Source organism: Platichthys flesus, chromosome 23 (assembly GCF_949316205.1).
Source record: "Platichthys flesus chromosome 23, fPlaFle2.1, whole genome shotgun sequence".
In the NCBI taxonomy this organism is placed as follows: Eukaryota; Metazoa; Chordata; class Actinopteri; order Pleuronectiformes; family Pleuronectidae; genus Platichthys; species Platichthys flesus.
In genome coordinates, this window is record NC_084967.1 from 10136689 (window position 1) to 10153836 (window position 17148).

The 17148-nt window shown below is 43.7% G+C and overlaps 2 protein-coding genes across 2 annotated transcripts; one reads left to right on the plus strand and one right to left on the minus strand.

The window, feature by feature from the left end:
* Positions 1–1705: 1705 nt before the first annotated feature.
* On the plus strand, positions 1706–4625 carry tmem229a (transmembrane protein 229A). Its single transcript, XM_062383335.1, has one exon. It carries the CDS (start codon positions 1808–1810, stop codon positions 2822–2824), a length of 1017 nt encoding a protein of 338 aa, XP_062239319.1. The 5' UTR covers positions 1706–1807; the 3' UTR covers positions 2825–4625.
* A 1423-nt stretch (positions 4626–6048) lies between these two features.
* LOC133949171 (hyaluronidase-1-like) lies at positions 6049–10510 on the minus strand. Its single transcript, XM_062383373.1, has 7 exons — positions 10055–10510; positions 9415–9581; positions 9159–9327; positions 8869–9087; positions 8622–8783; positions 7629–7718; positions 6049–6941 (listed from the first exon to the last, which is right to left on the minus strand). The coding sequence occupies exons 1-7, from the start codon at positions 10508–10510 to the stop codon at positions 6504–6506; spliced, it is 1701 nt and encodes a 566-aa protein (XP_062239357.1). The 3' UTR covers positions 6049–6503.
* Positions 10511–17148: the final 6638 nt, after the last annotated feature.

Genomic DNA, 17148 nt, shown 5'->3' on the forward strand with positions numbered 1-17148 from the left:
GGGAGAGGATGTGTGACAGCAGCAGGAGGAGATGGAGACGTGTTGGTGTATGAGAGAGAAAATGGCTTATTTCTATTCAGATGGAAAATTGGATATATCATATATCAATATCATTTCTAACTTTGTCCTGAGTCTGCTGCTCTGGGTCTGGGTCAGTACACTTCACTCTGTGGGACCTGATTCTGATGGTCCACTTTCTCTATAAAGCCATGGAAAGCTGTCATCCTGTGCATTAGGAGAAATATTCTGCGCTGTAGCAAAGTCCCCGTCAATACATGCACTCGACCAATCATGAGTCAGTTTAAGCTGTTATAATGATTTTAAGGGTTACCACAACACTTTGGCTTCACTTTTTGGGAGATGCCACATCGTCCAATCTTTATATTCAATCAGTGGTTTTAAACCACACAATGAAATAATATAATCTCTGTGTGTCAGAGAAACAAATGATATTTCCTCTGCACACACACACACACACACACACACACATACATATATAAAGACATGCAGACAAAAACTTATCAAATATTGTTAAAAGCACAAATTTGCCGACAAATATGCTTAAATCCATCCTCTCTCTCTTAGTGTGCACACAGACACAAAACCAATCTGACTTTCTACACACTATTGTGTTTATTCAACACACACTGACACACACTCTACAGCCATAATGTTTCTACAGTCGGACACAACTCAAAAAGACATGGAAGAGGTGGAACACCAGATGGCACAATCTCTCTCACACACACACACACACACACACACACACACACTGAAAGCAGTGCCCCCTGTGGCCATCCAGGTATACTGCAAACCCTCTGACCACTGCAGGGGCTGGATTAAGGATTAATGGAAATTTTAATCTTGAGTTAGTAATCATGCCCACGTCCCGTAATCATTTGCACTTCCACTCCATTACACATGTACACAGAGTGAAACTATTGTACTTTCTAATATTGTTTTACAGTTTGTTATATTTATGTTTCTGCATTATTGTAAACCTTTTTAAAACCTAATTAAATCAACCTCCTATACTCACACAGCACTTTGTTGTGATTTGATATAAAAATATTTACAAATAGTATTTAATGAGCTCCTTTTCTAACAGATGAGTTTATTGAGGGGCTCGTATAGAAACATGATGGTTTTCTGTTGTTATTAATATTAAAGACCCATGTTTATGTGAGAGATGAAGCCTCCATCAAGTCCTTAGTGTGGTACCTTAAAGGGCTGTTGGGTATTTCTCTGAAGACTCTGAACACAGCACCTGCAAGTAAAATCAATTCTATGTCGTTTCTGTGGATTGTCGGTCACACTTTAATGTGAAAATGAACTGCTTAAATTAATTCTATATAAAGATGGACAGTATGGGGCCTTCTTAAAATTTGAGAAAGCCAAACCGTTTTGTCGCCCCTGGTGGCTGGCTGGTCAAACCCCTACCACCTCCATGTTAGTGAATGGGACATGGCCCCCCTAAAAAAGTGAAAGCACACCAGATCTTTTCTCAAAGATGGTTTCTGTCATTTTACTTAGTTCTTATCACACTGATGTACGTTCAAGTGCTGTTTCTTCAGTTAGTTTGGTTTTAATCAGTTACTCAATGCTGTAAAAACATAAGGAAGTGGAGACGCGGAAAGTTTCCAATTACAATTTCGCAGCAAGTACGTGAACGCAGCATCAGTCACCACAATTGCGGATGATGCTTTCAGGCGCAGCTCGGTCGTCACAGTGCTAGTGAAGCGGAACACAATAGATAACAATGTGGAGCCGGAGATCAGCTGGATCTCTCCACACACGCTGACCGACCATGGCCGGTGCTCGAAGCCGCTGCTCGCAGCCGGTGCAGACGCCCCGTCGAGAAGAACCGTCCGGGGAGACCGGAGACGCGGCGGGGTCGCTGCGGGAGCTGCCGCGATGGATCCGGTTTTACTTGTACGGGATGCACGGATTGAGCCTGGACGTGCTGATGTCCTCGCTGCACGGGGTCTCGAACCATCGCGACCCCAAACTGCTGGGCTTCTCCTCCCCGTACCTCTGCGTCGTGCAGGCACTGAACCACTTCTTGCTGGAGAAGGTGTACGCGCAGAAGAAGAGCTTCCGAGGTCGGCCTGTGGTGTTTCATCTGGTTTTCTATCCGTCCATCTACATCGGGCTGCAGCTCCTCATCGGCAACTTGAGCACGCTGACGGAGCAGGTGAGGCTGGTGTCCGGGACCCAGCTGGCGATGCACTACCTCCTGGCTCTCTACTTCACCCAGGTGTTCCACAGATGGGTGTCCCGGCTGCGCTATCGCTCCTCGGGCCCGGAGGACAGGGGGGACGCGCGGCCGTATGCGCCCCAGGTTCTCCCCGGCTTGGTGCGCTTCCTCTTCTTCGGGATGCAGGGCCTTCTTGACGAAGTGATCTTCACCTCCATTTTCCACCTGGTGGAGAAGTCGGACCGGAGCCTGAGCGGCCACACGTCCCCGTGGTCCTTCCTGATGTACGGCAGCTGCAGCTTCGTGGTGGAGAAGCTCTACCTGCATCTGCGCTTCGTCAGGGGGTGGAGGACGTGGCAGCGGCTCCCTATCTACGTCTGCTTCATCTACACCTGGGAGTTCTGCTGGGGCCTGTTCCTCAGGCAGTTCGGGGCCTGCTCGTGGGATTACTCCCACTACCCCTACAACGTCATGGGGCTCATCACCCTACTGTACCTGCCCGCCTGGGTCGGCCTCAGCCTGTACCAGGACATCCTGTCCAATGTCCTGATGAGGATCAAAGTGTGCAAAGAGGAGAGCAAAGAGGAGAGCAAAGAGGTCAACGGAGAGCTGGACTCAAAGAAATAAATACTTCAATATTTTCTCACAGAAGTTTGAATCCTTGTCTGACCCGCGTCCTACTGACGAACAACTATTTATTCCAACAGGAAATGAACAGGGCTAACATTTATTACTAGAAACATATTCAATGAGAAAAAGGTTAGAGTTTAGTTAAAGTATGTTATAATGTGGCTTGACTCAGGAGAAAGTCTGGAGTTCATGTGTGAAACCAGCTTCAGATACTTTGAGTTCAGTCTGTTGGGAGGGGACATGTGTTACCGTGACAACAGATGCAGAGATTTTCAGATTTGTGATTTGGGGACGAGGACAAATATGAAGATGAGACATTTAAAGCAGCATATTTCTGGGTCCATTTCCGAGGATAAAAAACACTGGAGCCCGTTTTTAACATGTTTAAATTCACTTTACTGCCATTTTTACCTGTCTGACGTGACCTGTGGTTTTAATATTAAATTTCACAACTTTGAAAGTGTGAATGTTTTTAAATACCTGCAGTGGTAGAGTAGCTTGGGTCAGATTATATGCACTGGCATGCTTTAGTGGAAATTTGAATGCTATAACACAAAGAAGTAGAAGTACACATTTAGTTTTCTAATTTAAAACTCACACATTACCACCAACAAATTGAAAGTCAGTCTTAAAATATATTTTTAAAAGTTCCAACAAGAGGCTTGTATCATTTGTCCCATTTTCCTTTATTCCAATAGTGGGTTTGTGAATGTTTAAAAGGTTTTATTGCTTTATGAGTGTATTAGAGTGATGCATTGCACCTATTAGCACACAGAGATAAACCCAGAGTAGCAATGAGAGAACCTGTAGCTGAGCGGAGACGAGGGGCCGAGTGAGATGTTACTGTGAATCTTTCATGAACCAATCGTGACTTTGCTGCAGTGCCTTCCTCTGCAAGCCGAGTCGGCTGCTCTCAAACGGACCAAGTGTCCCACAGGTCTCCATCTGTTCCACAGTTTAACCTGTTTCTAAAGAGAAGTGCATGAAATATAACCAATGTCAATACAAGTGATGTTTAAATTTGAACATCGCTGCGTCCTTAAACTAAAGAGTAGTTTTTTTTATAAGTCCGAGCTTAATCAAATTAATGCCGAAGCACTTTGACTGAGCAAGTGTATCTCCAACTGACGGATTTGTACATTTCATATAATCTCCGTCAATCAGCGTCAGGGCTCACATTTAAATCTCACAGAGGAAAACATTTAATATAAATATATATTGATCAACTTATCTTGACGTAGATATCACTCTTGAGTTCCGGGGGAACATATTTCACTAAACCTTTTTTGAAACCTGACTTAACAGTGGTCTTTAGTCTAATGAACACTGTGAACAAACTGAAGCTGCCTTTAATACAATTGTGTAAATTGAGGCCGCAGGTTGTTCTCAATACAACTCTAGATGTAGGTAATTTCTATTGAAAAGTTGTGGGAATGTCTTAACCTTTTACATAATATACAAAATACAATAAAAGTATATGGCCTTGTACACTCTGGAATGTCATTCAAAATTATCAGGCATCATTATTAGAATTATTCACTTTGGATACGTAGAATGAATTTTTATCGGTTAACAATTCCTTTTATCGTCAAATGAGCGTGTGACATTGACCTAAAGATTTTCAATGGTCAAATAACTGTAGGTCAGATTTCCTTCTGTTTTGTGTTATTCACAGATTATTTAAAAAGAAGCCAAAGTGCTTTTAGAAAAAGGTTAGAATGGAAATGGATGGCTGACTTCCAATGGCATGTACTCTATGACTCACACTCTCAATTAAATATTATTTTATGCAACGTGACTCCTCCATTTCTCCCCTTCAAATGTTTGACGAGCACCATTCAGCAGAGTTCTGAGTGAATATGTTCCACTTTGTACCCAACATGACTTCCTCTGGTCATAAAACAGACAATGAGGGTCCACAGAAAAGCTGTGAACTCATTTTTTATTTGACTGCTCCAGCTGTACAGCAGGATTGCCGAAATGGAAAATTACTCAGATCAGGCTATAGGGCAAGATGGAATAACAGGTTTTTCTTTTGTCTTGTTGTTGTGGCCCCATTCTCCGGTTGACTCACATCACTGACGTGGTGTCGTCAGCGGCAGATAGCACTTCATTGTACATCTGTGTTTGTCTAAATACTCTGTATAAGCCCAAAGACACGAGCAAGCAGATTCTATTACAGGTGATGTTGGTTTTAAGCCTGGGTTTGTTAGTCACAGTAGAACACACAGTCTAGTTCATGGTGCGCTCTAATGTAACTGCTTTATTGCAGGGGGAGTGTAGAGGAAGCAGTTCAGCAGAAATCTGTTTGTCATGTCAAACACGGTCTGAGCAGCAAGTCAATACAAGTTTTGAAAAGACTGGGATCGAACCACCGACCTTCTGGTTTGTGGACAACCCGCTCTACCTCCCGAGCCACAGCATAGAGAAGTAAAAAACACAAGCAAATAACCAAGCGAAACACATTTGAGTGATCAAGCCGTGATGCAAAAATCCACACGTCTAACTACTTCTTCAGGAAACCAAGCACACACACACACAAGCAAACACCAACAGTATCCGTGACAACGCCAGGATGGGAATAAAACACGCAACTCCTCCAGAGACAAACATGAAAACAGGCTTTCACACACACATGGAAACAAACAGGTTAACCCTGTTGTTTAAACTGCACATTTTCCGCCCTGTTTGCAGCCGCAACAAGAAGATGTTTCAAAAAAGATTCACAATACACACACTGTAAAACTTCTTTTTCAAAATAAAAGCACTGGTTGAATCAAGAAATGCAAATTTTGCTCCACATCTACTGCATGTGAAAGGGTTCAGATAGAAGCCACTATATAACAATAGTCTGTTTATGATACAAATTATATTTCTATTTGTACAATAATTCAACAAAATAATAATGATAATTGATAATATACTGAATATACTAATACACTATACTACATTTCACAGACAAAGAAGCAAAGAGGAAATCATTTTCATTTTGCTTGAGTGTCAGAGCTGCGATGTTGCACACGTTACTTCAGCTTGAATGAGCTGATGTCATTGTTATTAGGAAGAGTGAGCACAACACAGCGCCTTTTGAAATAGAATATGAACGAAGCTCAATCATGAATCTAAATTTAAATCAATTTGAATGGATTTGACTCCATTTTGGGACTTGATATTAAAAACTACCTTGAGAGATTCAACACATTACAACACTGTCGCACCCTCTCTTTCCATTTATTTACATGTACAGTCAAATCACATACAAATGCCTACAGTGAATGATATGACGTGTTTGATAAGGCTCTTTGATTCCTTTCCTCCTGGTTTGGTTCTTAACTGCAGACTGCTGACAGATTTGTTCAGGTTCTGTCAGTGTGTTCACAGTGCAGAGGCTTTGAAGGGTGACACTTCCTGAGTCCTTTAAATCTATTTATTTGTGATGGGAGACCGGGAGGAAGAGCCGTTCAGCCTGGAGCTCCACCGATGTCGTCTGCTTTTGAACTCCAGTCGAGCGAGGGCCGGCCGTCTTTCAAATTACAATCACAGGAAATGCAAATCAGGCTAAAGGGGTGAAACACGCAGACGCCTTCTTATCATCTGGATTTCAAGGTCTGCAGCTGGACTGCGGATTCTCCAAGTCTGAACTGAAGGAGTAGTTTGGTTTAATTTGTGCAACAAGCTAAACTTTCAAGTTCTTCCCAGTATTGTCTTTAGGAATACTAGCTTGTTGCATATCATCCAATGCAGCTTTATTGAGTGTCCGGGCTTTTTGGTGCAGCCCCTGTTTCCTACTGAACCTCAGGGCCTTGGCGAGCTCCCTGGGAGTCCTGGGAGTGCAGCTCAGGCCTCGGTAGCATTGACAGGTGAATCCCCTGCTCAGGGCCTTCAGGTCCGCGAAGGTAGCTCTCCCGAGAGCCAGGTAGCGCCTCTGAATGTGCACGACCCGGAAACTGTCCGGGTTCAGGTGGAGGTAGTGGTTGGAGTTGTAGTGTTTGCGGACGCAGCGGCCGTTCCCCCGGCACAGGAAGCTGCTGCAGAGCTGGGCGGCGGCGGAGACGTTGGTGACGTAAGGGTTAAGGGTGGAGGAGAGGTAGGATGAGAGGGATTCACAGGAGGCCTGGGGAGGGAAGGAAGGGGAGGGGAGGAAGGGACGTTAAAGAGCAAGGATGGGAGAAGTACTTGAAAAGCAAATATACATGTTTAACAGGCGTCATGTATGTTACTGTGCCGCTTGTGAATATAGGAAATCCTGTGGTTGGATGAGATTGAAACACCTAGCAGCCTGGGGGGCCCTTCACTGACGTTTCAGAAAATCCTACTACTAGAGTAATTGTGGTTATAGAAGATATTGTAAAATAGACATAGCGTGCTTGATATTTTAAGAGTGAACTACACATCCCATAAACCATTGTGAATGCTTGTACAGACTATAGTATAGTAACTTTGTGTACTAACGCTGAATGACCTGATTGAAGCCAACACGAGTTTTCGCAGTCTTAAACACGTTCATGTTTACAGCGAGCTCCACCAATCTGAGACATCACTATAACCCCTGAGGATTGTGGGTAGTGTGAATAAAACCCATTTTTCTTTAAAACACAGCTGATACCATGAAGTCTAGGGGCTTCTACATCAGGGTTTAACATCATTTCAGGGTCTAGTAGCTTGTGGTAGGTCTTGGCCTTGGATGGGTAACAGACTCTTATATCATGTAACTGAACCCTTTGTCTGTTTCTGACCAGCCTCTGTCACCACAGCTCCACGTCTTTCAGCACAGCGGTGGAGGACCGCGGTGTGATGTTACCTGGTTATCGTAGTCGGCGCTGGCCCCCCACAGCACAGCACCAGACGCTCCCACTGCTGCACTCTCCCCCACGGTGCTCACCAAGTCCCCCTGGACACAAAGGGTTAACCACGGCCTCTATAAAATGCCTCTGTAGACTTAATGACGATGAATACACATGCACCCTGCACAGACGGTAAGGCTTAAGACACGTTCAGGTATAAAAAACACACAGCAGGTGAGAAGATTGGAGGAGGATTACATGCTCAGGTGAGGGTTACCACCTGCACAGGCTGTCGTTTCACCACAGAAACCAAACTCCACCTTAAACTCCACCTCAGGCGGGAAACTCGTCATGGCTGAGATGAAGGTGTAACTTAAGATGTAGCTCGTCTAGTTCAGCGTGTGGCCACTCCCTAATGACATATTTCTTTTTTATTTTTTATATTGCGTTGGCAGAGCTTACATGTAAGGTGGGAGGTTCAAGAAAATGAACTGTAATACTATTACTACTACTTCTGCTACTAATAATAATAATTCTTAGCATTGTATTATTATTCTAACCACTATGATAATAATCGATCAGTATGATCACTACAACAAACTCTCATCATCACAACAATTGTTTATAAATGAATAATAATAACAATAATCTTGGAGAAAAGAGAATAAAAAGATGATAAATAAATAACACAAAAGAAAAATAGGAGCATCAATACACCTTTTTCACATCCGCCATATTGACATGAAAGAGAGGGCTCAGGTGTTAGATTCATCAAGGCTCTATCTTAACAGAGCACAACCTTAATTAATGTGATTAGTGAAATCTAATTAACTTTCTTAATAATAATAACTGTTATAAAGGAATGAATTGTTTTCAAAAGATGGTGGATTTAATTATTTATTTATTTAGTGAGATAAGTTCATAGGACTGATGCTGTGCACCCTTTACGTCTACATCTCGTGAGTGACACCTGCGTTAAACAAATCAACATTTACACGCCTCGTAGTTACCTGGCTGAGGAAGCGTCGGTTCTGATCGACAAAGACGGGACGCGTGTAAACGAACACGGGCGCGGCGCCTCCGCTCCGCCGCGGCAGGCTGGACACCCGCAGGGCCTCCTGGACACGGTTCCTCACCATCAGGGCAGCTCTGGGGTTATCTGCCAGTGAGGCCTGTGAACAGCAACAAAACAGATCAACCTGAGAGGCTGGAAATCTGGAAGTGAAATTCAGGATGGCCCTTTTATTTTAAACGAACCTGCAGGTAGACCGATGGGTAGAGGGCCGTGCTGGACTCCCACAGCCACAGGAGCTCATCGTTCTGCCTCCTCACCTCCTTGGAGCACCGGCCTGAGTAGCCGGGCTCCAACCAGCCGTAGTTATAGCAGTTGGGAAACAGGTAGAAGCCCCAGAGGTAGTTGGGCCTCATGGCTCTGCCCATCGTCAGCATCCCTGACATCAAACTTCTGGCTGCCACCTGCAAAGGAAAGAGCTGCTCATGAATATTCAACAACCAGATATGAATCTGTCCTCATAGTTAAATCAGACCTGGAACCGTTGTTTGGCCTTTTCTGTGGCCTGCTCCACTGTGAGCGAGCGGTTTGTCTGCATGGCGTGGGCCACAGATAAAAGCTGGTAGATCCTCTTAGTGCCCCAGTTCCTGTCCCACAGGGGGCGCCATTCCTCCCAGTCTATCACAGCCAAGCCCCGGCTGGTCCTGGAAGAGGAAGACAGGAGGAAGAGGAGGTTAGGGATCAGTGTCAAAACATGGCCAGTTACTAAAGGGTGGATTTCTGCGACTCACTTGGATGTGATGTAGTAGGTGATATCAGCTCTGGCCTTGTTCATACTGGCTCTCAGGTTGCCCCTCTGAGGAATACCTCCATACAACTGCTTTCTACCAACAAGGTCTACATGTGGGTAAAGACCCAGTCGGTCGGTGTAGAACAGAGACAGGAACTGACCTGGGACCTATACAACAGAGCGAGGGCGGAGTGGAATCAGCTTCAACAAGTAGAACAGGAGGATTTTAGCACGTGAAGAATAAATGTGAAGGTGAAATAAGAATAAACTTGAAATTCGAAGATTAAAGGCAAAGAAAACCTCAAAGTTTGTGAGGCCAGTGATTCATCTACAAAATGACCCGAGTAGATGAACTGGTGAAATTCCTCTCCAGTTTAATTAACGAGGAGATTCTTTCTCTTTTTAATAAAACATAGTGTGGTGATCAGTATTAAGACTTTGCGGAGATTGTGCCAAAATATCTTTCATTAAATTAGTTTGACCTTATTATAAGTATTATCCCTTCATTCTAATAAATACAGAAAGAAAGAAACTCCTCTCATTCTTCTGGCCCTACTTCCGAGCAAACCAGTGAGTGATTCAGAAGGTGACATACATTTTGAAATGTCCAACAGAAATCATCCGAGTATTGGTCCACTCACCTTTGCAGGCGTGGCCACTCCTTTAAACGCAGAGGTGTCCAGGGAGATGTTGTATCTTTTACACACCAGGTCAGGGATGTTCCAGCTCACTGTGAAAGGTTGGTGCTTGAACAGCGGACCTGTGGTGTGAGGGAGGGGTCGAAGCGGAGGTCGCTTGGACCGATGAGGGTTCGATTCCTTTGTGGGAAACGGCGACGGTTCGGGGAGAGGAACGGGTGGAAGTTTGGCGAGAGGTGTTTTCGAGATGAGAGACGTGAATGTCACGGGGGAAGGTGAGGTTGAACCCGTGGAGGGTGGGTTGTTTGAAGAAGTAGAAAACGAGGAAGGTTTTGGAGGTAAAACTGAGTAGGAGGAAGAAAATGTGGACGTTGGCGAGACGGAAGTCTGAGGTTGAGCAGGATGCAGGGACATTTTGGACAAAGTGGACCGAGGGTGTGCGTGTAAAGGAGGCGCCATCGTTTTAAGAGACACGGTCAAATGTTGGCAGGGTAGCCGCTCTGGTAGCCGCCGAAAAACGGGTTTTAGGGGTCGAAGAAGACAATGAGATGCAGGGTGAGCGTGGAAGGAATCAGGAGGCAGAGAGGCCTTGTTGGAAAGTGTGGACGAGTTTAGGACATTGATATCTCTGGTGGACATTTGGGTAATAAGTTGCATTGACATTGTAGGAGAAGATGGCATCAAACTTGTAGAAATAGAGATTTTTGACAGAGACGATGTAGTAACGGCAGTTAGGGAAGAGAAGTCTGTGGCCTGCGAGGCGGGGGATGAGCTTTTGATCGCCGAGTTGGCAAAAGCTGTAGAAACCTTGGTTGAGGTGGATTTTTCCGTGCCGCTGACAGGAGGGGTCGGGGCCTTTGTCGTCCTCAGGTCGGCTGACGCGAGAGTAGGCCAGACGGAAACGATTGCCACGGAGAAGAAAGAGAAGAGGGGGGCAGGGGGGAGGATGGAATGTGTGAGAGAGAGGAGAAGCAGCACACAGCTTCGGCTCTTCGGTGCGACGGAAACCATCCTTTCACCTGCCTGAGGACAAGGAATCGAGACGGTTGAACTCTTTATTTCAGATTATCAAAACAAGAAAGATGTTACTAGATGTTCAGAGCACAGGAAAAGGCACAGGAGTAACAAACGGCCCCAAATCCTGCAGTGACAGTCTGGTTCCTACTCATCTGAGGGTTTTCAATTTGTAAAACATTGCAAGATAATGCATGTTGCCAGCTGTCATTGATTTTTCAGAGAATAGTTCATGTATCTTTTTTTTTTTTTAAATCAGGCATCTGTATAAGACTGATATTTATGAGTTTGTGCAATATGTCACGTATACAAAATAGAAATCAGGATCTGGTGATTTCAAATGTGGTTCCAGAAGGGGACTGTTCCAATGTAGATATAACAAACCATCATATAAGTCATTTTACTGAGGCTGTAGTTCCCTTTATTTGGGGTGAAGCTCCGTCACAAGGGGAAGGTGCACGATTTCTCGATTCATAACCTGAGACTTTTCACATCTACAGTCCCACAACAAGTCAGCTCTCATCCTTCTGATTTGAATTAGAACAAAACAACTCCTCCAAAATGTAATCCTGCCTCACAAAACACCCTTTACAATCACAAAACACAACGTACAGCATCAACACAAAACTGACTTAACAGTGTAAATAAGAACACAATACCTGGACATGCCTTCAGGGGAGCCGTGTCACCGCGAGACGTCTTGACAGGAGCAGAGCGGGTGAGAGTGTCCTCGCTGGAGTGACACTGTGTGATATAACAAGGGGGGGGGGGAGAGACCCGGTGGGCTGAGCCGCGCACGAGCGTGTTCCCCCTCTTGTTTGTGTCGGAAAAACATTGTTTTGATTTCCCCGTGTGCCAAGTTTGACTTGGAGCAGAGGAGGAAGGCACACCTGGGTGTGAGGTCATGGAGCGTGCACCGTGGCCCACTGGGCTGGGACTGAAGCTGCTGGTGCTCCGGTGTTGATGCTGGTTCTTGTCACCTCGGACGGGTTTTCAGAAAATAACAACAACACAGGAAACTGCAGTTTGGTGCTGTTATTCATTCAATAAATCTTATTTTTACTGCAGGTTGTGAGTTCGACGCCATGTAGATACATTGAAGAGGCCTGATCGTTTCATTTAGTTTCATCACCAACGAATGTTTTAATATGTGGATCCAGGAATAACTGTTTTGTTACAAAATTATATTCTAAATGTCATAAAAGACAAATGTGATTATTTTATTGCTGGGAATGGTCTTTAAACAACACTCTATCTGTAAACAGGCTTAAAAATAAATGCATCATATGCTAAACTACAGCCAAGATTCCTTACATGCTCCCCCCTGCTGTTCGGAGACAGGCGAGTCTGACACCTGGCTGCTAAAACATGAGTTGGATGGTATTAATAACAACACTTCATGTTCCTGTGTGAGTGTAATTACATCAGACACACAATGAAGTTTACAGATAAAAAACAACAAAGCAAACCACAGCACATTTCTCCTCCATGTTAGTAAATAACCGGGGAGCTGTCTGGGACGTGCAGTATACATACAGAATATACGACTTGTTTTCACTCGGCATGTACTGTGTGTGTGTGTGTAGCGTGTTTGTGTGTCTGCGTCATGTGATACCAAATGGTGGTGGTTGTTTCTCATGTTAGTGGCACAGTGTGAACAGTGGGACGGGGACCTGTGACCCAGCTACGTGTTTGTTTGGAATGAAGTGTAACGAAGGTAAATGTGGTAAAGTAAACAGAAATATGTCTCAGTGAAAAATCATTTCCTCTTGCAGAACTACATTAATAATAAGGATTCATTTCTACCTTCAGTTAGGATCAATATGGGGTTCATGATTTCATGATATGTATTTTCATTATATTAAGTTTTTCCGATCTACAACAGCACTAGAATAAAAGCCTGGGCTGCACTTCATTATAGCCCGGATTAGGTTAGATTAGATCTATTTGGATTAGATTAGGTTAGATTGGATTATATTATATTAAATTGGATTGGAAGGATTTGTTGGTTAACTCCAGCACAGCACTTTCAAACGCCCACTTAAAGCTACACTGTATAACTTTTACTGAGCGACAGCGCCCCCTGCAGCCACATGAATTCTGTTCACTTTGTCCAAGCAAGTAAGTGGTTTTCATGTGGAGACCCTAAGTCCATCAAGGGGATGAGTGTGTCGTCCCACTCACTGAACTGAAACACAACTTCCTCAACCAGAAGAGCTCAAATCCAGCTCAATATACTATTTTAAAATTTTCCTCCCTGAATATCGGAGATAAGCGCTGTTTTTTTGAGACTTCTAAGTCTTTTGAACAGATCTTCAGCTCAGCAATATACTTCAACTTGCCGAACCTGATTGAAGCTCTGTCAGTTTCACACCTCTCACGGGAAATCGTACCTGCTCACCAGAGTTGCATTGAACGAGAAAAGACGTTCTGGTTGAGCAGCGGGAAAGAAGCAGCACCTCTCTCCCTTTTCCAAGTCAGTGAATCATCAGACTTATTTTGAAGCTGCACTGTTAAGTTAAATAAATCGCGTAGTGTTGCTTTAAGCCCCAAAGATCTGATACTAAAGACGGTATGCTGTTGTGCTCGGTTTGACTTAGGAAACGTGTTGATACAAAACAGAAATGTGCCGATGCAACATAAGATAAATATGTTCCATCCTCCTCTGTGTTTTTCTGGCTTCTTTTGCAGATAGGCTGACTGGCAGAGATTAAATCTCATTTGTCACTTTGACAAAATAAAATACACAAGATTAAATCAGCTCTAAGAAGCTACATGAAGCCTCAACCACCAAACTCTGAGACTGTGTTAACCTCAGAGTCAACCTAAGACTCCTCGTACTTTGCCCCTGCAGACGGGTGCAGGTGACTCATCTAACTGCTTGTTTGGTGATGACATGTGCAGGCAAGCACCACAGCTTGGAGCAGGGTTTTGTGTTTTGGTGCTTGTGTTGTCCTGCTGTGACATGACACATTAACCGTTGAGCTCAGTGCGCCCTCCTGCAGCAGAAGTGTATCTGATGTGATGCTGCCATCTTGTGGTTTAACCGTGTGTTTATGGTAATACAGTTTAATAAGTACAAAAAAGTGCTTTTATCTAGAAGTCACATTCACACACACGTTCATAAAAAGATTCTACTTTTTCTGTCACACACCGTCAGCACGGTTTTCAGGGACAGTTTTCAGGGACAGTTTGGGATTCAGTATCTTGCTCGAAGGCCCTTCAGAATGGAGAGTGGAGGTGCAGGGGAATCAAACTAACGACCCTCTACCTCCTGAACTGTAGCTGCACATGCACAAGACAGATCAAAAAATCTGAAGTCATCAACTTGGACTCTGCAGCCACTATGGAATCAAACCATCTGGAAAATTGGCACATTGCTGTTCAATTGAACCAATTTTCAGAAGCATTCATTCAAAATTAGTGTATTCCCGTTAAATTAGTGCATGTATAAGAAACTGAAACTGAACTTTGTGGGTAAAGAACCAATAGAAGGCATTGTCAGTGCCGCTGCCACCAACTCTTATCTTTTCTGACTTTTATCTCTGAATCAGGGTGTATGCCATGTACGTGCAAACCAGTGTCATCCTCTGACCCTCAACCAGAAGTAAAATGCCACCCTTGGCTCATCACAACAATCGCTTGTTCAGTGTGTGTGACCCTGTGGTGACATTTACCCTAAATCCACCCTGTCGAACACGCCGAAGAGACGGGGAAAGGCCAACTTTATTAAATATTCATACCGGGGGCCCTTCAGGGGATATCTTCCTACAGAATCCCAAATATAATATTCATGTCGTCCTCTTCCCCGGCTTCTCTCGTAACCTCGATTCTCTTTTGTTGTGGAAAGTGGGTCAAGTGAACCTTTTCACGAGGGCAGCCCCCGAAGGTTTGACTGCAGTGGTCCGGATAACTCCCCCGATAAACAAACACACCGTAAACACCTACATCCGTTCCTCAACCATCTTAGCCTGATAGTCAGAAACACACATAAAAAGATACTTATACTTATATTATGTTAAAATGAATTTCCTGCTCACGATCACACCTCCCCCATGCTATTCATAAACGCCAGTGAGGTATCTGACACAAGCAGCAGGGTGTCCTCCGTCCAGCTCTCTGACTGTCATAGTGTGAGTAAGTGCATACCGACCAGTATTGTCAGTATCACTCCTTCCTGTGAGCAGAGCATCTGGATCATTCTAGATAGATAGATAGTTCATATGATCAACAAATTATCAGTAATAAATAAGAAAATACTAAACTTAAGTTAAATGACAAAACAACAACTAGAGCTTCTCTTTCCATTTGCTTTCCTTTATTTCATTTTCTCTCTCCAGCATATATTCCCTCCTCTCCCATCTCAACCTTTTTCCTGCTCCGAAATGCCATTATTCCCACCCCCTCTTGCAAAAAATGAAGGCAGTGCCCTTTATTCAGGAAATGTCACTTCTACATCTCTCTAAACCGGAGGCCAGGTGGAGCGATGCAAAGTTGTTCTCGAGGTGTTTCTCTTCCTGTCGGTCGGGTTCTTCAAGTCCGACCAGACTCTGCCGAAAAGGCAGCGGACTCGGTTGAAGCCGGGCGGAAGAATGTAGAGGAGGAGTTTGAGGTTATTTCGTATGTGTGTGTGGCATGTTTCAAGCTGTGTACGCTGCTCTTTAAACAAACATTACAGCCTCACGATCATCTGGTTAAACAATTAATGTATCTGGGTTTTCAATTCAGTTTGTCTCTTATGCTCACACTAATATAATGGGGTAAACATGCAAAACTATGGGAAAGTTTGAGGGATTTGCTGATTTTATTGTAAACAAGGGTCAACTATTTGAATAGTAGTTCATACGGCTCATATTCATCTATCAAATACTAACAAGCTCGCTCTGTTTGTGCCGCGTCATTTACAGCAGGTGTCTCGTGTCATTTATCGGTGTGATAAGTGCCACAGGAACTTTCTCTCACCCCGCTCTGACCCAGTAAGAGGGGAGAGCTGCTAAACACACACTGTATCCAAAATACATGATCACACACACATACGTTCGTGGATACCTGCAAGAAAAACGGGTCCTTACAGCTAATCCCAGTCAAGATGCATAGTGAAACAGCAAAGAGGGTTTTGGACCCAATCAAAAGCAAAGTGTGGAGTAATAAGGGAGGAAAAGTCTGGAGGGGGAAATATTGTCCTAACAGAATCTTCGCCCTAACACAGTGACAGACGGCTTGGCTGCAGATTTGATGAAATCTGAGGCAGAATAATTTAGCTCGAGGTGACATTTCACACACTGTGTCGCACTGTGTTTACATTATTTGGCAGATAACAGCATCTGGACTGATTTGAATGTACACCATACAATGATTAGACTGAAGTGGCATGAGAACATGAGATCTGGTACCCGACAAAGGATTAATTTCAAAAAGTATGAAAGATGCACATGTGTGAACAATAGAAAAGTCTGTGGATCATTAGGGAAAGTGTTTTCTTTGAGTGGCCTCTCAGAGTTTCCCATCCTGCAAAACGAAACCCATTTACGAGCCTGACTGAGCATGCTGCAGACGCCCTTCAGCACATTATTAAAATATGTACAGCTTCATGTGGTCCGCCCTTGTTATTCGGCCACTAAACAGGCCTGTTTGATCACGGCTGAGCTCTTTTCATCAAGAAGGTTGAAGTGTTTACTGTAAAAAAGCTTCTTTTACACATCAAGAACAATGTGAGTCTCAATTTAAGGATTCTGGAGACACATATGTGTCAGACATATGTCAGATCTGGCAACCCGCCCCTGAGGCTGTATTTAGAAACTGGAGCAGTCTTAATTTCAGTCTTTACTTCACTTTATTTATATTCTATTTATAGTTTCTTTCAGTGAAACAAGGAATTCAAAATCATGCCATACCCCCGAAACCAAAAACAATAATCATACATATGTCAGATGTATATATAAATATAGCAATATGATAAAAGTTCAATAAATATCAATAGATTTCTTATGCAATGTGACACATCATTTGGTTTTAATTTGAAATGTCAGTGTTTTTTTATTCCCTGCTAGTAAATAAGAGTTTAAAATCAAAACCTTAACTCG